This window comes from Brassica napus, chromosome C5, assembly GCF_020379485.1.
Source record: "Brassica napus cultivar Da-Ae chromosome C5, Da-Ae, whole genome shotgun sequence".
Lineage (NCBI taxonomy): Eukaryota > Viridiplantae > Streptophyta > Magnoliopsida > Brassicales > Brassicaceae > Brassica > Brassica napus.
Window position 1 is genome coordinate 10,671,416 of NC_063448.1, and position 21,149 is coordinate 10,692,564.

General features: G+C 34.9%; 1 protein-coding gene across 1 annotated transcript; it reads right to left on the reverse strand.

The window, feature by feature from the left end:
• Positions 1 to 8,338: 8,338 nt before the first annotated feature.
• LOC106401799 (3-oxoacyl-[acyl-carrier-protein] synthase II, chloroplastic-like) lies at positions 8,339 to 12,309 on the reverse strand. Its single transcript, XM_013842387.3, has 14 exons — positions 11,865 to 12,309; positions 11,566 to 11,765; positions 11,279 to 11,482; positions 11,069 to 11,179; positions 10,883 to 10,978; positions 10,749 to 10,794; positions 10,578 to 10,657; positions 10,175 to 10,243; positions 9,902 to 9,986; positions 9,497 to 9,651; positions 9,327 to 9,407; positions 9,127 to 9,186; positions 8,888 to 9,051; positions 8,339 to 8,608 (listed from the first exon to the last, which is right to left on the reverse strand). Exons 1-13 carry the CDS (start codon positions 12,127 to 12,129, stop codon positions 8,935 to 8,937), a joined length of 1,569 nt encoding a protein of 522 aa, XP_013697841.1. The 5' UTR covers positions 12,130 to 12,309; the 3' UTR covers positions 8,339 to 8,608; positions 8,888 to 8,934.
• Positions 12,310 to 21,149: the final 8,840 nt, after the last annotated feature.

Consider the following 21,149-nt stretch of genomic DNA (forward strand, 5'->3'; position numbering starts at 1 on the left):
TTCAGTGCAAAAGAAACAGAGGTTCATCTTTAAACTTAATTAGCGCTAATAAATGGAGAATTTTTTTTTTTTTTTTTTTTTGACAGCATGGAAAATTTTCAAATCTACCATAAGTTTAATACCTTTTTTCAAATTTACCATTAATGAATGATTATTTTCACAAATACTTTAAATTTGTGATAAAATAACACTAAGCTAATTTTTTTAATATTCATAAAATATTTATAAATCCAACCTCAACCCTTTAATACTAAACCTTAAACAATAATCATCAAAGTCTAAATAACATTTATTACATTTCTTATTGATAGTATTTTTGAAAAGTACCACGTAATTTGTGGTATTTCTAACAATTTTTCGTGATAAATTATGGTTTTAGACAGGTCCATAACAGAACGAGACAGTGATCTCTTCGTTTGTTTTTTTTAACTTGTTGATGTTATCTTAGCAGGTTTTCTTTATTGCCATAATCTCGTATACTAATAAGTACCTTTTGAGTACAGCCTATTTTTCAGACCAAACATTTTATCGTCACAACTCGTGATTGAAAATGAAACAACCAGATGGACTTCAATCTAGTCTAATAAAAGTTAAAATACAATATCTTAAGTTTTGGTTATCAACGAGAAAAATAACGGAAAATAGTTCATTTCATTTTTAGATATATGGTCTTCTTTTTTGAGAAAGTACATACGAAAATTACCAAAAATACCATTCAAAAATATCATTTTCAAAATACCACTTTTCATGTTTACGCTAACTATTTTTACCTTCATCTTTAATGAAAGGTAAAAGACTTTCATAACCTTTTGATTAACTTTGACAAAAAAAAACATACGGTTAACTAATCTAAAATTGAAACATCATCTCTAAACCCTAAATCATCAACTCTAAACCCTAAACCATGAAACATCAACTCTAAACCCTAAACCTCGAAACATCAACTCTAAACCCTAAAACCTAAACTTTCAAATCTAAACCCTAAAACATCAACTCTAAACCCTAAACATAAACCCTAAACCTTAAATCAAAACTTAAAACATCAACTTTAAACCTTAAATCATCAACTCTAAACTCTAAACCAAGAAACATCAACTCTAAACCCTAAACCCCAAAACATCAACTCTAAACCCTAAACTCTAAACTTTCAAATCTAAACCCTAAAACATCAACTCTAAACCCTAAACGTAAACCCTAAACCCTAAACCCTATATTTTTCTGAAATTCAAACTCTAAACCCTAAAACCCTAAACCTTCAAATCTAAATCCTAAAACATCAACTCTAAACTCTAAACGTAAACCCTAAAACCCTAAACCTTCAAATCTAAACCTTAAAACATCAACTCTAGAGTTTTAGGATTTAGAGTTTAGGGTTTAGGGTTTATGATTTAGAGTTTAGAGTTTAGAGTTTAGGGTTTAGAGTTGAAAGTTTAGGGTTTAAAGTTTAGAGTTGATGTTTAGGATTTAGGGTTAATTTTTTAGCGTTTAGAGTTTAGAGTTTACTTTTTAGGGTTTATGGTTTAGTGTTGAAAGTTTAGGGTTTAGTGTTGATGGTTTAGGGTTTAGAGTTGAAGTTTAGGGTTTAGAGTTGAAGTTTAAGTTTTGGGTTTAGAGTTGATGTTTTAGGGTTTAGAGTTGAAAGTTTAGGGTTTAGAGTTGATGTTTCGGGGTTTAGGGTTTAGGATTGATGGTTTAGGGTTTAGGGTTCGTATTTCAAAAAAAAGGTTTAGGATTGATGGTTTAAGGTTTAGAGTTGAGTTTTAGGGTTTAAGGTTTGAATTTCGAAATAGTATAATTCGAAGAAAAAAAAAATATTTTTTATATTTTTATATTTTTAATTATTTAAATATTTATTTATTATATATATAAAGAACAAGACATAAGAGTTTTTTGCCACTTAATGAATAATGTATTTTTGAAAATGTCTTTTTAATGGTGGTAAAAATGAAAAATGGTAGCATAAAAATGGTAAACACGTAAATTCCCCTAGTATATATATGGTCTTCGGTGGATAGACTTTTTTTTTGGTAGAACTTTAGAATCTCATTTTAATCATTTGTTGGTCTATTCTTTAATCTGTTATATTTATGTCGAGTTCTAGAATTGTGACTATTATATATTAATTTTCTTCTTGTCTCTAGCTAGCCTAACATTATTCTAGATCTTTATTCCTAAAATATAGTTTAAAACAATAATCAAGTTCTTAAAACTCTTAAGTACGTGTCGACGAAAGTTTTAAATTTTAAAACAATAGACAGAAAGTCTAGCCTTATAATTTGCATTTGACTCTCAGATATAATTATGAACTATACAACCACATATTTCGGTTACATAAGGCCTTTTAATATATTTTCTTACTAATTTAGTTTGTCTAAAAGAGACACGTCAACAAAATCACAATATTAGTAAAAAGAAATCAAACATATGTTAATAAGATTGGAGTCTGAAATGAAGAACATTATATAGGGATACCAATTTTGTTAATAGCAGTATATAATTAATAAATGGATGAAACCAATAGTAATAGCACATTATAAAATAGTTTGCTCAAAAAAAAAATAGTTTGTCTTTGTCAAATTTATAGATATTATAAGTTTATTTTAACGTCCATCCATTAATGGTTAACGGATTTTTCATGTTAGTTTATTTGACCTATGGATTTTATTTTGTGCGACAGATAGTATGTTAATTTTTTGGAGGTTCTAAAAACTTGTTTACTAAATCATACAATAAACATATGATTTTTTTCTTGTTTTGGTTTCATTTGTACGATTTCACAAATTTTTCTACAATTTCAGCTCAAGATATTTAACTTTAGAATTTTTTTGAAATATATGAAAAAACTAATAAATTTAAACATTTTTAACATATATTACGAATCGAGTGCTAAATTTATACTTTAACTAAAACACAAATTCGATTAAGATGAAAATATATGGTAATAAAAAGACAAGAAGATATAGATTTTCTAAAAAAACTGAAAAAGAGGATATTTTTAAAATACACTTGTACCGCTTATACAAAAAGAACTATTCATCTTTCTATCAAAATAATATTTTTAAATTATTGAGTTTGAACCACTTTCTTTTCACACACATACATAAACAAACATAAGTCTGCTAAAATAAGACTAGTCTTTTTGGTTTGGGTTGACCATTCTTCTTTATCAATTGCGATGGCTTTTAATATGGTTAGCATTAATATATTTTGTATGCACGAAAAGAAAAAATTCATCTACCCGTTCCGTTCACATCTATAGGATATTTTTATATATCCAACTCATACATATCATGGAGAATCATCCCTAACCATTTAGTTAATAATGTTTAATTAGGCATACCGTACACACATAATGGCGGTATATTAACACGTGTACCTAGTATACCAACTTTTAAGTTGTGAATGTGGGCGATCTTTATGTCTGTTAAAGCCAAAACACACAAAAACATTAGGCCAAGTAACAAGTATACTTAACTTGGATGATGCTCAACTATATAGTGAATAAAAAATCATATTCTTAGAAACAGATTAAATTAATCTCGAAATCTACAAGACTACAACTATACAAAATATAACTCGTTTGGTTGATTAACGGAGTCAAGTTAGTGTCATTAAGAACCGAATCATTTAAAAACAGAGCACTATTTGTTAGTATACATATGTAATTCTTATGTATATAGTCCTAAATATGATATATAAATGGAAAGAAGAGGAAGAAACAAAGAAAATGAGGAATTTGAAGGATACTCAAGTAGAGGAGACAAAGTTGGGAATATGGTTCGAGAAAATTATAAATGGAAGAGAGGATACATTGTACCATTTTGATTGTTTGGCACGAATCAACTTTCTGATGATCGATTGCTATTTTGCAATATTCTTCTCTTTTTTTTTTTTTTATTGAAAGATTGTAGTAGTTTCAGATGTGCACCGGGGCGGACGCAGTAAGGGACGTGCGGGGTCACGTGCCCCCGTCTCATTCTTAATTTTCTTTAAGCAATTAAATTTAATCAAAGCTAGTGTCTCCATCTAACTATAAAATATAGTGAAAACAAATTATGTGCCTCCGGTTAAATGCAGTTCTAGATCCGCCACTGGATGTGCATACTTTTTATTTAAAAAAAAAGAATAATTTTTGAATTCTTTATTTAAAATCCAAATTTTTGCGCTAAAGGAAGTTTGAATTCTGTGTTCAAAAAAAAAAGGAAATTTGAATTCAAGGATACAAAACCTTTTGTGTCCTTGTTACCTGTCTATGCCTTTTTGTGATAAAAAGTGAAGATGTAATTTATCAAAGCTTAATTGCTATAATATGTTAATATTTACCTACTTACGTTTAAAACATTTACATTATAAAATCGGACAAAAAGTATTTATTTTAATATAGTATGTCGTTTTATAATATTAGTTATGTATATACTTTTAAAAAGGTTGTTTACTTTAATTTACCAAAGACCTTCAGTGTAGATAGATTTTCAAATTCTATATGTCGTAGGTTGATAATAATAATAAAAATCTTTTTGGAAAATCACTAAATACATATTTCCTGTTAAACAAATCGTTAAAAGTTATGTTGTTATTATCAATTGTTTGGTGCTACTATAATCAACCTTCAACAGCCACATATTATTAATTGAGAGGTATGGACAATATTTAATCAAATTGGTTTCTTTGTGATTTATATTCAAATCTATATTATAATAGATGAGTTTTTGCTCACTCCTCGGCGCGCCACGTCAGTATTTTATGGACCCACTTTTAAAGAGTGTGAAAAAATGTCAAGTCTATGGCTCGAACCTGGGTTATTGAGATATAAACACCAACATTTATACCACTAAGCTAAATGATACTTTGTACATTGACGGTCGAACCTAATATATATTTATGAAGGTCGGAAGCTCTTGCTTCTACGGCTTCCTTTGAGGGTCGGGCCACAAGTGCGTTATGGGTTTCATTTTTAAATGAGATTCATCACGTTATATGAAAAAAGCTCAAGTTTGCAACAATTATAGTTTTCTCATATTGTAAATTGTTGTCGTTTAACATGAGTTTGAGTTCTTTTCTTCACTGTCTCAAACAAGTCTGAGTTACAGAGTTGCACCATGTGTCTATTCGTAATCTATTTTTTCACCGGTGAACTCTTCATGTCCACATCTTAAATCGTTTGATCATAAATGTTCCTGATTTGTAGCCCCTATATAAACCATATATATATGATTCTCATCTTTGATGAACTCAATATGCATCTCCACAAAACTCATTGATTCCTCTTAAATTTAACCAACTTCTAGAAAATGTTTCTCTCTGCCTCTCCAATTCGTCAAACCGGCGTCTCGGTGTCCGTCACTCAACCTTCGAATCTCACCGTCTTGGTCGTAGTAGTCAGAGTATAGCCTCTGGCTTCCTCGTTTGGGATTCCCTGAACATCAAGAAATACAGGGAGTTTGTGGGAATCACGGTTCTCTTCCTTGATGAAAAGGTAAGTTAATCTTCGATCTATAACACTTATTTAACATAATTGTTTTAATTTATTTTCTGATTCTTTGTTGAATAATATTATTTGCAGATTCCGTGATTCATGGGTTTACTCCCGTCGGACGTGCTAATCATTACATGCCATCTTTGAAAGCTGGTTCCATTGTGAAAGTCGATCGTTTTGAGGTTTCTAGGCGCTCAAGCATGTACAAGATAACTGATCATCCATTCCTCATTCGTTTCATCTCACTAACCATTATTGATGAAGTCATTACGGATGCTCCTGAGATCAATCTTCAGTCAAGATTAGACTGTTCGACAATATCCAAGTGATTGCGAACACAAACCTAGAACTTCCAGGTATATTATCATATTGCATCTGAGTTTATATTATGTTTTGATATCATAACTGATATTTAAACTCACAGATGTGATTGGGCAAATCCGTTCTGTCCAGGGCTCTGGCCTCACCAAAGAAACAACTCGAGTCGTTATTCGTCTCCTCATTGATCCGTAAGAAACAATCAACACATAATTCCCTTTATATTACTATCTATATTGTGCTAACATCAATAATCAAAAATATTTCATACCCAAGATTTGTGGTCGTCTATTTATCTCCCTTACTTATCAATCTAATTTTACACAAATCTTTATTTTACTGTTTAAAAGAAACCACAATAACCCAAACAATCAAAACACCAAAAACTAGAATCCCAAAAAAGACGAATCATTAATGATCACCTCTTTTTTGTCTAATCTTACAAATAAACTTCAAAACAAATATACCAAACCAATCAACTCAACTAAAACTCAACGACACATACATTGAGCCAGCTAAACAAATATAAACTACACGGCCAAATATTTAACAATTTACAAACTTACTTTCACAGATGCTTACGAAGAAGACGAAGACGACAACCAAGATCAGTGAAATTACCTAAACAAAAAAGGATATTAAGTTACAAACTCTGATAAATACAACTAACAATGATTTTTGTTTACATATTATCCATCAAATAAAAGAGAAAGAAACACAACCACACCAGGAGATACAAGAGACAATCCCAACAGACACAAAGGCGGCAACAACATCTCCACCTGCTCACTCCTCTTGTCTTATAAAAATAGCTTATATGCTCAATGTCAACATGCCAACGCTATTGTCTTCTTACGAGAAATACATATATTCGTTTAAAACTCATTAAGACCCAAATACTAATTGTCACTCATTTTATAGTTATTTCTACAAGTCTTCATATATTTGTTTTAAAGGTCCGGTAAAAACAACAAGTTTAAAAGTAAAAAAACATATAACCAACATAATAAGAATAAAAAAAAATATTACTTAATACACACAACTTACACAACTAAACTGGTGAAAAAATATCCAGAAACAAAAGATACTCTCAGCAACCTTAATATAATTTATGTAATCTCAACAGTACAAGTAACAAATTAAAAAGACAAACAAAGAATAAGTCTCAGTGACACAGCAAGCAACAACACAAACTATATCAATCACATTACTAACACAATTTAGTCATTCATGAGTGGAGAACAGTGCATACACAGTACATCATCACAATTCTAACCCTATAACAATAAAAAACTTAAAAAACAATGATCAACCCAAAACGCAAAATTCACAGCTACAATAACCCTAACAAATATTGAGATGAAACAAGAAATATGTGTATAACCCCACGCTTGCGCGGAGACAATGCCCCTAGTTTTATTAAATGCGGAGAATAATTCTTTCACAATCTTTTAAAAAGTATTTTTGTGAAAAAAATGTTTAAAAGTTATGAACATTATGATAAACATCCAATATGATTTAAATTTAATGGGAATTAGGAATATTCTTAAATTTTAGAATATCCATCAGTTAATTCTAGTTGTTGATAGATAAATAAAATTTTAGTATTTGAGTTATATTAGACTTAGAAGAATGGATAAAAGAACATTTTCTTTTACAAAATTCAAAAGGATGCATATTTAGAATAATAAATATTGGTAAACTTATGCATTTTTAAAGTTTCATCATTCAAATTAAAATTGTAAAAAGACAATTCAATATATGTACTCTGCTAAAACGAAAATGAAAGAATATAGATGAAAGCCACTAATAGAATTGATGGAATGAATGCGAGTGGAACATTTTTTAGTGGAAAAATTAAAGAGGATAGAGAAATAGATTCATTCCTCTGATTCTCATGCAAAATACTACTATCTGTTTTTAATGTAAGTAGTTTTAGAACTATGCACATATATTAAAAAAATCATTATTTTTATATATTTTTTTAGACAAAACATCATTAATTATTTATTTAACCACTAATCAATCGATAACAAAATAGAATGTATATTATCATTGGTCATATAACATTAATTGTTAATAAATTTTACATAGAAAACCAAAAACGTCATATAATTTGAAACATAAATTTTTTTCTAAATTATATTAAAAACGGAGGGAGTACACTTTTACCTAAATTGTTCATTCTTTTTTTTTTTTTGACAAAAAAAAAGTTCATTCATTCAATTTTAATGGAGGAATGAGTTTAATGATTTTTTTCATACCTTTCAACCCATATGATACAAATTTAGAAAAATGCTTTCACTAATTTTTATTCCACTCAAATGATACAAATTTAGAAGAATGCTTAATTACCAACTTTTGTTTCTTTAAATGTATAATTGATTTACATTCAAAGATTGACTAAATTTAGGAATATTAGTATAATGGGCCTAAAGAAATTTAGAAGAAATTTCCATGTTTTGGGTAGTGTTATTGGTCCAAATGGTATTGGGCCTAAAGAAACTTAACTAGAGGGGCACCATATCAAATTTTTCCCTTGGATGGATGTTGAATCTTCTTTGGTTAAAGCTTTCAAAGAATAAAAATACAAGAAATGTTGGCTCAAATATTTCAGTCTGACTAATCAAAGTGAAAAATGAAGTATTGTTGTTCCTGACAAATCCTCAGCTACCTCATCACTTTTTTTTTCTTTCTTTTCAACGTTGCTTAAACTCTTTGTGCAAGTTAATCGAATCCTGAATCATGGCACTACCAAAAGCATGGGAAGTTCTCGTACACATTGCATCAAAACATGGGAAGTTCTTGCACACACTGCATCAAAACATGGCCAAACACTCTGTCAATTAGTTATCACACAGAGAGATTGATGATGGTACAAAACAACGTAAAATCACAGGAACTAAACCAGTCCCTATCATGGTGTAAGAAAAGTCTAGTAGGTTCAGTTCCTGGTTGTCGAGCAAATAGTCAAGGTTATTTATCTTGTAAAAATATATGTTACGTAAGGAGCCAACTGTCCCAAAAAAATCTGAGATTGCATAAACGATGGGGCCAAGATAGCATCAAAGGAGAAAAGAAATTAAGATGTACCTTACAGCAAGTTACACAAGAGTACACAGCATTGGACTATTCGCCATTCATTTGTAAGGAGCGAAAATGATGCTAGAGTTCTGGCCACCAAAGCCGAAAGAGTTTGACAAGGCTGCTTTGATATCCAGTCTCTCCTTCTTAAGACCCACCAGAAGCTTTGTATCCTGATCCATCATCATTTCGTAATTGAAGTTGTGATAATCATTCAGAGATGTCAAACTACAATTTATCAGTCATACCACTGCTTTGTCTGGATTCTCGAGGTTGATATTTGGATGAACCCATCCTGTCTTTATTGCCTGTAGGGCGAGAAGGTCACAGAATATAAATGTTTTATCCACTCAAGTCGTTTCCTTATCCAAAGAAAATTGATTGTTTTTATACACAAGTTCTTTCATGTAGATATAGTGATGTTTCTAGACTTAAAAGTGTCATTAACCTGAACGGTAGCAACAGCCTCCACGGCCCCAGAAGCTCCCAGTAAGTGCCCAATCATAGATTTTGTTGAGTTTACTCTTAGCTGCCAATTTTTCAGAGAGCATGTAAGAAAATACAGACATCAGTGTACGTACAAGACAGGAAATGCGGTCTAGATAATAACAATTTTACCTCAGGATTTTGGCCAAAACAGTGAGAAAGAGCGTGGTACTCCTTAAGGTCTCCAGCTGGTGTAGAGGTAGCATGAGCATTCACGTAATTTATGTCTTCCTTAGAAATCCCGGCATGAGCTAACGCTTTCTCGATAGCGAGAATGACACCAGCACCTGCGGATATTAGATATCTACTTCAGTAAAAAAAAAAGGTTGAATGAATAAGAAACCATTGGAAAGTAAAGCCTAGAAATACGCTCTCGAGCAACCAAACAATGCTCTTCACAGGTACTGCTTTAACTTTATAGGAAAGTAAAAACAGGCGTTGACAAAAAAAAAGAAAAAGGAAAGTAAAAACAGCCAACGGAAAAAAAAAACTCAGAGCATCAGAGAATTAAGATAACTGGGGGGTAGAAGATATTACCATCAGGACGTGGTTCGGTTATATGGTATGCATCACATGTGAAACTACCCCCAAGGAACTCTGCGTATATAGTTGCTCCTCTTTTCTTCAAAAGCAGAGTATACAATTTAAACTTAAAAAAAAAAAATTCATTTGTGACAAGAAAAAAAGGTAACAAAACTTTGAAGAAGAGGTAACTAAACTTTGAAGAAAAAGAGGTGGCCAAGTACTATGGAGCAAAAGGCAAAACAAGAGCCTCCGTTTCTGTATACACAATATAAAGGAGTGACAAACCTTGGCATGCTCAAGTTCTTCTAAAAGTAGAACTCCGGCTCCCTCTCCCATAACAAAACCATCTCGGTTCTGTTTACCAACCAAAATCAAGTTTAATAAGATCTTTCAATATTATCCTACACGAGTTAGATGCACTGGACATTCATCTCTACAAAAACCCTTTACATTGCGAAGACAAAGAGAGTTAAAACCAATGGTTTTCCCAATGTTTTAATGGGAATCATTAGGGAAACCTTTAATGCATTAGAGATCTCAGGGAGGTGATGAATCGCCATGTGGTATGGGCCCTAGGTTTCACCTCCCATATATTTGAAAATCCACCGTTTTTAGTGATCAAGAAACAAGAGGAACAGTAAGAGACATCAAATAAAAGGAAGACAGTAGGAAAATGGTGGAAAGTTACACTATCCCAAGGACGAGAAGCTTTGGTGGGATCATCATTATTTTCTGAAAGAGCCCGGCAGGCAACAAAACCTCCCAACCCTGCATCGGTGGTACACATGAGATGAGATTTTTCTGGCACAAAAGATCGGTAAGAAAGGGATGCATGTAATATAAAGGCAAGAGTATGCACCTATTGGAATAATAACTGAGTCAGAGCCACCGCAGAGCATTACATCCTATAAGTTTTAGGGAAAAGAACAGCCACGTGTCAAACAAAAGTAGTTTCGCCATAAACAGTATTCCCAGTGGATGGAGGATACTTACAGCTTCACCTCTTGTGATGTGGTTTGCTGCATTGAGAATACAGAAGTTTCCCGTGGCACATGCGGTTGAAATAGAGTAGTTTGGACCCATCCATCCCTAATGTTACCATAACGAAGAAAAGTCAGAACTTACAGGAGAAGCCATTGATTGGTATTACGACATACAATATCCAAAAGTTGGTCAGACCAGATCCAAGGCAAGCATAGCGGAACCCATGTTTGTGGTGGCAAAAGGTACACAAAAAGGGCTCATCTTCCTGTAAGAGATTTTCAAAGCTTCAAGCGCATCGTAGAAGACCTGCATCCACATATACAGTGGCAAATGCAACAATTAGAAAAAAAATTGTTTTAAATCTTGTGATTATGCTTCAAAGCAAACAAAGAAATGAAAGTATACCTTCATGCCTCCCATTGCTGAGCCAATCAAGACACCACATCTTGATTTGTCGAACTCTGCCATCACATCCTCAGTCACCACACCATCCTCCAACGCCTTCTTGCCGGCGGTGAGAAGGTAAAGCATGAACTTGTCCATCCTTTTGGAAAGTTTAGGAGCAACCAATCCTTGGGTCGAAAAAGATTTAATCTCTCCAGCGATTCTCTTGGCAAAGAAACATATAGAGAGTGAGAAGGAAAACTGCCAAAGACAAGAGCTTGCAATAGCCTCCTGATAATAGAGCTTACAGTGGGAAATGCAGAACAGTCGAAACTCTCTATATGGCTTATACCACTGTTGCCTAGAAGCAGGTTGTCATAAAAAGTATGAGGGTCGTGACCTAGTGGCGTTTCAACTCCCATGCCAGTGACAACAACTCGGCGTGGCTCGAAAGGAGGTTTCTTGCTAACCATTGCGTCCTTCTCCATCTCTAGAGTAGTGACTTGCCCTGTTAACCCAATATAAATAATAGTTTTACTTCAATTGGCATAGTAACAAGCAAAGTAGTCGCAGTATTAACACTAAGATGGAAAATTATGTATAATACCAGAGGTTGATGCTCGATTGAATCTCCTCTGCTTTGGATTGGAGAAAGTGTTATTCGATTCGAAGAGGGAAGACGAGGCTTTGTTGTTACGGGAACTCGCCTGGGATCCATGGAGCGAGCAGTTGTTAACCAGTCTACTCCGGCGAGGCCAGATTCTACTCCTCCTAGTATCGAATTGAGTCAGTCGGTCTCCGCTTGAGTGCGAGGCGGAGGACATGCAAGCAGCCACTAGTGAATCGCATGAAGACGCACCACCCATCGTCATACTCGGATGAAGGTGGAGAAAACGAGAAACGCGTGAGAATCTAGCTGAAGAAGAAGAAGAAGATTGGATTCTCGAGTAATGATTATCTCTCTCTCACTTCAGTGTTTGGACGCTTGAGTTTTTGCCGGAGGGAGACGCCAAGTCGTTTCTCTGAACATCTGCAAAGCGCGACACAGGAGAATAATAAGTTAAATACTATTTTATTATTATATCTCCCCAAAATATTAACGACCAGAATAAATCATTTATTTAATTAATGAAGGGAAATTATATTAGTAAATGACTTACTATAGGACCAATTTATTCTAAAATTTTCATAAGATAATGAGTCGTGTATATTTTAGTCGTAAATATTTTTCAGAAATTATAATGAATTTTGTCTAGGATAATTTTTTTTTTTTTGTATAACCACCTCGGTGTTATCGAAGGAAGAAGCGACACTAAAGTCAATATTTTATTCAACGCTAAAAGTCTTGACAAAAATTATTAAAATCAATACTTTATTCATTCAAGTGTTGTCCAGTGATAGTGATAGGGCAAGCGAATGGTATTTTATTTTGGGATGTTCATGCACTTCTAAAAGAACTATAAGGTATTTCTTTTACTCCAACTTAAAGAGTTACTTCGTCGGATCTGTTAGTGGGATTGTAGATAAGTATGCTATTCTGCTGCTTTGGCTTATACATATATTTGGATTTGGCTGGCTTTGTATTATGTCTATGTGCCAACTAAATAGAACTGTAGATAAAACCCAACAAAATACTACACCATATGGTCGAGCGTCGAAAGTGGGGTTACTCAGCACTTCGACGGCATTAGATCGGTATTTATACTTTGAAATAGATGATAACCTGCGTTCTGCGCGGAATGAGTGATTAAAAGATATTATTACTTTTAATCTATATATATTATAAAGTAAAAATATATAGTCACAAATATTAGATATAATAAAAAATTGAACAAAATTATGCGGATTTATATACTGTAATTGGTTAGATGTAATTGAAGTATATTATATGGAAATAAATCTTTAAGAGTAAGCAAATAATTAAATAAATTTATTATAAATTTAAGATAAAACAACACATAGGAATATAAGTATTACTTTCATAATAAAAATTATGATAATATGAAACGAAACATATGTAATAGAATAATAAAATACAAAAGCAACAAATTATAAAGAAACAAATAAAAAAAAACTGATAAAACCACAACTAATGTGAAAAGTGTCTTTAGAACTCTAGGTTTGCAATCCTAGAAAGAGAAATAACAAAGAACTCAAGGCTACCTATTTATATACGTTAAATTAATCTTCTGAAATCAATCTCACCCTAATTATATAAAATATTCACTAATTATTATCACAAAACTTGCGCTTTAATCTCCTTTAAAAGCTTGCCTTAATACACGATAATAAAAGATCAAAGAAGATCAAATTAGTATCACTTTTAGTGATGTTAAGAGTAATCTAAGTGTTTAGAGAAGATTAGAATAAGTTTAGAGAAGATTAAAGTATGAAATGAGATTAAGAGTCTAAAGAGAAACTTTGAGAGAGACTAAAAGAGACTCATAACTTTCTTAATCTTATTAATGATGAGGTTACAATATATATAGAGAGATCAGATACAAGGGTTTCCATTTGATCACTATTCTAAGCATGTGGAGTCAAAGGGAAGAGGCTCCTCATTTCAAACTCAGCCAATGGGAGTGTGATCGTGTGTGAGGCATCTTGGACTGAGATGCTTTGCCTTTCCAGCCTGTCACAGCCTGTCAAGGCTCTCCACCTTATCCACAACCTGATCCTAACCTCAGCGCACACTCCTCTCTTCCTGGTAAGTTTCCCTTTACCCATTTCACTCTCAAGTAACTCCTTTCACTAAGGTAACTTCCTTTTAACCCTTTTTACCATAGTAACTAATATTTACTATGGTAACTTTCTCCACCCAAGTAACTTCAACACTCCATAACTACTCCTCATCTCAACACTCCCCCTCAAGCTTAGCTTTGTGAAAGTCTAAGCTTGGACAGCCATGAGATCTTCCTCATTAAAAACCTCACTAAGGAAAACCCATTGGGACAAAACCTTAATGAGGGAAAAAGAGTAAAGATCTCACAGCTAAGGGGATCAGCTACTTCTCTTCCCAAGATCTATGAGTCCCAATCTGATGTGAATGGACTCCATAGTCTTTTGTCTCGCAGCCTTGGTGAATACATCAGCCAACTGATCTTCACTTCTAGTATAGCAAGGCAAGATCACTCCTAGCACAATCATTTGTCTCACTTTGTGGCAATCAACCTCAATGTGCTTAGTTCTCTCATGGAACACCGAGTTGGATGCAGTGTGAATGGCAGCCTGATTGTCACAATGCATTGTCATTGGAGTGGCTTGATCAATCTCCAAGTGCTTCAAGATGCCTTTGATCCACACCAACTCGTTTGTAAGCTTCAGCATGGCTCTATACTCAGCTTCAGCACTTGAACATGATACCACCTTCTGCTTCTTGCTCTTCCAAGTCACCAAGTTGCCTCCAATGAATGTGCAATAGCCGGTAGTTGATCTCCTATCAGCTCTATCTCCTGCCCAATCAGCATCACAATACCCCACCACTTCTGTGCTTCCATTGCATCCCATCCAAACCCCTTGATCCGGCGAGCCATTTAGATACATCAGCAGCCTCTCCACCATACGCCAATGATGTTCCTTGGGAAGCTGCATGTGTTGACTCACCTGATTCACAGCAAAACATATATCAGGACTTGTGATGGTTAGATAAATCAATTTGCCAACAAGTGTTCTGTAGAGTTTAGGATCATGAAATGGCTTGTTGTCTTCAATCTCCCCCTCTCTTGGTACTTTGTAGCCATCCTCCATTGGCATCCTTGCTATCTTGCCTCCATAAGCACATGCACCTTTCAAAAGATCAAGTGTATACTTTCTTTGGGACATGAACAAACCTTCCTTGGATCTACAAATCTCAATTCCAAGAAAGTATTTCATCTCTCCCAAGTCTTTGATTTCAAACATAGACTTTAGAAACTCCTTGGTTGCTTTGATACCTTCCTTATCACTTCCTGTGATAATGATATCATCCACATACACAAGGAGAGCAACCATACCTGAGGGTGTCGTGAGTGTGATCCAATTCTGACTTCTTGAAGCCTCGGCCATTCAGAGTTGTGCTCAACTTGTTATACCAAGCTCTTGGTGATTGCTTCAACCCATAAATGGCTTTCTTTAGCCTCAGTACATTCCCTTTCTTCACTAGATGTTCCAGACCTGGTGGAGGATACATATAGACTTCATCCTCAAGTTCTCCTTGTAGAAATGCATTCTTTACATCCATTTGCCACAATCCCCATCCAAGGTTCACAGCCAAGCTTAAAACAATCCTAATGGTGTGTAGCTTGGCTACTGGTGCAAATGTCTCAATGTAATCCTCTCCATATGTCTGAGTAACCCTCTTGCTACTAGTCTAGTCTTCTTCCTCTCAATCGACCCATCAGCCTTGTACTTGATTGTAAAGATCCATCTACTAGACACAACTTTCTTCCCTTTTGGTAGTTCACTCTCATACCATGTATCATTCTTTATCATAGCTCCTGCCTCAGCTCCTACTGATTCCTTCCACTCCTTATCCTTCATTGCCTCTTCATAGCTTCTTGGAATGTGATTCTCATCCAAGTTTACCATGAATGCGCAATGTGCTTCTGGATATTGAGCAAAAGAACACACGGCCTGAGTAGGATGCTCCACAGCTTGGGCATTGTAGTACACTCTTGTGTTTACCCAACTGGAAGGATCCTTTCTCAGCCTTGTACTTCTTCTCAACATTGGCCCTTCTTGTGCCATCTCTTGTTCTTCTTCTTGTGGCAACACACTTGTTTCAGATCTTTCTTCTCCTAGCTGACTTGCTTCAGCTCCTTCTTCCCTTAGCTGACTATCTTCAGCTTCTTCTTGTTGATCATTTGATTCCACAGCTTGATCATGAGAGCCAGAACTCTCTTCTCTACTTGTCTCTCTCTTCACTGTTTGGAGTTCTTGTTTCATTCCCCCCTTCATGCTCAAGGTTGGAAGTCTGATGATCCGGTGCTGGAGTCGTGCTTCTCCCCCCCTGATGTCCTTGATTCATGTTGATTCCAAGCCCTTCTAGGATCATCTTCAAGGTTTCAGCTCTATCAGATGTAAGATCCTTCAAATCTTCTTGAATCTGCTCCTCATAATATCCTTTTTCTTCAACAAACTTCACTTCTCTAGATACTAACACTCTCCTTGTGTTAGGATCATAGCACTTGTATCCTTTCTGACTTGATGAGTATCCAATGAACATTGCCTTTGAACTCTTAGCTTCTAGCTTGTTTCTTATCTCTCCAGGCACCATCACAAAACACAAACATCCAAAGATCTTCATATGCTCGAGTGAAGGCTTGTACTGATTCAGTACCTCAAATGGTGATTGTCCTTGAAGGATCAGAGTTGGTGTCCTGTTGATGAGATAACAAGCCGTAGCAACTGCATCACTCCAAAACTTCTTAGGCACATTGGATTGAAACATCATGGACCTGGCTACTTCCATCAAGTGCATGTTCTTCCTTTCAGCTACACCATTCTGTTGTGGTGTATAGGGACAGCTTGTCTGATGAAGTATTCCATGCTGAGATAGGTGTAGCTTGAATGCTTGTCCTGTGTACTCTCCTCCATTATCTGACCTGAAAATCTTTATCTTGGCATTGTAATGGTTAGTTACATAGGATTGAAAGTTTTTAAATGCATCAAGTACCCTATCTTTGGTTGGAATTAAGGTTAACCAGGTGTATTTGGATTTTTCATCAATGAAAGTTACATAATACTTATGGTTTTCTCTAGATAAGCAAGGTGCAGTCCAAACATCAGAATGAATAAGATCGAAACACTTTTCATAAACAGTAGTAGACTTGGTAAAGACAGTTCTACAATGCTTGCCTAAAATGCAAGCTTCACACTCATTATTCTCAAAGGAAACACCTGGCAACATCAGTTTTAAAGCCTTATTATGAGGGTGTCCTAATCTAGCATGCCACAATGCATTTTTACTTAAACTAGAACCAGAAACAGAAGTAAACGAGCAGCTATAACTAGAAACAGGAGCAAAACTTCAAGCAATATAGTTCTCCTTTTAGTTACTACTCCCTTTCCAATCATCTTGCTGCTTTTAATATCCTGAAACTTCACATCATTAGGACTGAATATAACATTGCATTGGAGATCAGTAGCACACTTCTTAACAGATAGTAAATTTGAAGTGAATTCAGGCATGTAAAAGGCTTTAGTTTCCTTATTAAACAGTTTAAAACTTCCTATGCCTCTAATTGGTATTCTATCTCCATTAGCTATCATCTCATTTCCCTTCATTGGTACAATGTTCTTAATCAAGCTAGTATCACTTATCATGTGATGGGATGCACCAGAGTCAACTATTAATGGCTTAATGCTATGATTACTGGCCATGTGCGCAAGGATACTAGATGGTTTGAATGCAAGATCATTTCTAGCAAGGTTTGCAATCCTAGATTGATTTACCATGTCTATCAAGCTCTCATGCATCCTATCAGTTCTAGTTAGATCCTCATGGTTCTCTATAGCCCTAGCACCAAAAGAGTACCCAAAGGTGTTACCATTCTCCTTGAATATCTTGATGAGGGCATCAAGATCAGACCTCTCCTTAGATACTCCTGATCATTGTTCCCACGGTTGCTTGGTGCTCCAGTGTAGGCTGCAAGAGACTTCCCATCACCTCCTTCACGCCCATCTATCTCCTTTCCTTTGCTTGTACCAACTCCACTCGTTCCATCTGATGCATTAGCCCTTGCCTCACGGTCCTTCATGAACTTTGCCGGTTTGAGGTGTGGGTGAAGGATCCAGCATTGACTCTTCTTGTGGCCATACTTCTTGCAGTGATCACAGTTCCCATTGAACCTCCTCTCCTCAAACTTCCCATGCGCAGCAGCCTTGTTTGCTTGTGGAGCTTCACTCCCCTCCTCTTGAGTTGCTCGGCTTGCAAGGGAAAGGTCTCCTTTCTTGGCAAACAACCCAATGGAGCCTTGCTCCTTCTGAATCCGCGCACACACATCCTCAAGGTCAGGTAGAGTGTCTTCTCTAAGTAGGTGTTGGATGAGACCATTATACGCCGGGTTTAGGGTGAGGAGTAGGCCAAAGACCTTGTCTTGCTCTCTTCTCTTGTTGAGCTCATCCGCATCTGTAGTGCTTGGCCTTAACATCTCCATCTCAGACCATAGTGATCTGAATCTCCCAAGGTGCTTAGTGAACTCCATATCCTCTTGTACCAGGTTGTTGATTGCTTGCTTCACCTCAAACACCCTGCTCAAGTTTGATGTATTCCCATACACCTTCTTCAGTGTGTCCCACAGCTCCTTAGCAGACTCACAGTAGCTATAGACATCTAAGATTGCTGGCTCAAGAGATGCGTGAAGCACTGACATCACCAGCATGTCCTCTTGATCCCACTTCTCAGCCGCGTTGCTTGCAGCCTCACCATCATCCTCTCCTTGAGTGATGAGTTTTGGAGCTTCTCCGGGTGTGATATGCTTCCACAACCCTTTGCTTCCCACCGTGGTTCTCACCATCCTTGACCACACCAAGTAGTTGTTTCCCTTGAAACACACAGCTACCTTCATGTTCATGTTCATCCCACTCTCCATGTTGAATGATGAACTCTCTAAGCTTCAGAAACTTTATCTTGAGTTGGATGACTCGTAGAAACCTTCACTGCCTTGATCTTCAACCCACACAGCTTCAGATGACACACCACAACCAGTCTTGAACTTGAAAAGTACCCAGAAACTCTCAAACACACACGAACACACAAGAGTTTCTTCAAAGCTTCAACCTTGAAACTTCAAAGAATCTCACACGACCTCAGGCTCTCACTAACCTGGCTCTGATACCATATCACTTTTAGTGATGTTAAGAGTAATCTGAGTGTTTAGAGAAGATTAGAATAAGTTTAGAGAAGATTAAAGTATGAAATGAGATTAAGAGTCTAAAGAAAAACTTTGAGAGAGACTAAAAGAGACTCATAACTTTCTTAATCTTATTAATGATGAGGTTACAATATATATAGAGATATCAGATACAAGGGTTTCCATTTGATCACTATTCTAATCATGTGGAGTCAAAGGGAAGAGGCTCCTCATTTCAAACTCAGCCAATGGGAGTGTGATCGTGTGTGAGGCATCTTGGACTGAGATGCTTTGCCTTTCCAGCCTGTCACAGCCTGTCAAGGCTCTCCACCTTATCCACAACCTGATCCTAACCTCAGCGCACACTCCTCTCTTCCTGGTAAGTTTCCCTTTACCCATTTCACTCTCAAGTAACTCCTTTCACTAAGGTAACTTCCTTTTAACCCTTTTTACCATAGTAACTAATATTTACTGTGGTAACTTTCTCCACCCAAGTAACTTCAACACTCCATAACTACTCCTCATCTCAACAATTAGGTAAACACTATCATACACAAATGATGTAATCAATTCACTTTATTTTTAAACACTTGTAACGATATCACCTTCGATTTCGGGATGATATTTAAACAACAAAATCATGTGATATAATTTTTAAAATCTGAATACATAATCTAACTTTCTTTATATACAACTGTAATTGCAGATGAATGCTTAATGATTATAAAAAATCAATCAATTAAAATTAAGAATTGATATGTAATTTAATTTGTCCAAGCAGAATAATCTAACTTTCTTTATATACAACCGTAATTGCCGGTAAATACTTAATGACTTTAAAAAGACAATCAATGAAAATTTTGAATTGATATCTAATTTAATTTTTCCAAGTGGGCTAATGAATTTTTCAAATTCAACATAATAACATACGTAGCTAACCGGTCAAGGTTATAGCTTAATACATCTTTTGATATATTCAATATAACTATACCTATAATGAGTTTATATATGTGAGGTTGATATAAAAAAAATTAACATATGACCATTGGACAATAAGGACTTCTGAAATAAAAAAATATTAATACAAACCGTATAGAGCAAGCAGTCATATAGCTCCTTTTACATTTTGAAAATATTGAAATTGCCTTATAGTTGATATCATTTAAGTGAGACGAACATTCTTACTTATACAAAAACAAATTTATACTTGAGATTTCTATATTCTCAAAAATGATAGGTGTTTCGAGCTATATTCGATTTTTATTTGTACTTATATATCATAAAGATGATAGGCGTCTCGAGATAGATGAGAAATATTTCTTGAACTAAAACCTGTGTTATACTACTTTTACTAAAATATATTTGTATCTACTTGATGGATATAGAAACCTAAGGAGACTACAAAAATCAATAATAAAAGAGACATTCTATCAATACGAAGGAGACCGCGTGAAAAATGGGTAATGAATGATCAAATGAGTTATCGGTTATATAGATAGGAATCATATAATATATTATGTTAAGCTATATTGTAATGAATAATGGCAATATATGTAATTAGTCTAATGAGGAGAGAGCTTTTAATTAAAGTGTGTGAGAGTGATTCTAGTGTTGACACCTAAGAAATGACAATTTGGTTAATAAGACATGAGGTCAAAGGTTAGTTTAAAATAATGCTCCTCACATAATAAAAAAAAGATCATCCATCTTCTACAAATGGGTCAGCAATCTATGCTTCTTCTATCTTAATCTTCTAAGAGTCTGGGCTTGTAATGCTATGGGCCTCTAAAAGCTAACTAAAAGTTCCAGTTGCGGTCTTCTACGGTCACCGTAATTTCCGCGACTGTATAAGAGATGAAATGGTGACTTCACGTATATCTAATCACCGGTCTATCGACACGTATAAATATTAGATAACACGAGTTGCTTTATTAATTAACAAAATGTTTCTTGCATCTTCATTTCCACAAGTATTTTATACGTTCATGTAAAATAGTACGTTAGCGTCTTATGACGTGTGCGTGTATAGTAGACCAGAGTAACGCAAGATGAGGGACATG

What these genes read in the sequence shown, in the direction of transcription:
- LOC106401799 (XM_013842387.3), bottom strand. Translation starts at nt 12,129, where the DNA reads ATGACGATGGGTGGTGCGTCTTCATGCGATTCACTAGTGGCTGCTTGC. An exon ending in CAATCGAGCATCAACCTCTG is followed by an intron (nt 11,766 to 11,864) that starts GTATTATACATA and finishes TTGGGTTAACAG; the next exon opens with GGCAAGTCACTACTCTAGAG. An exon ending in AAGAACTTGAGCATGCCAAG is followed by an intron (nt 9,987 to 10,174) that starts GTTTGTCACTCC and finishes CTGCTTTTGAAG; the next exon opens with AAAAGAGGAGCAACTATATA.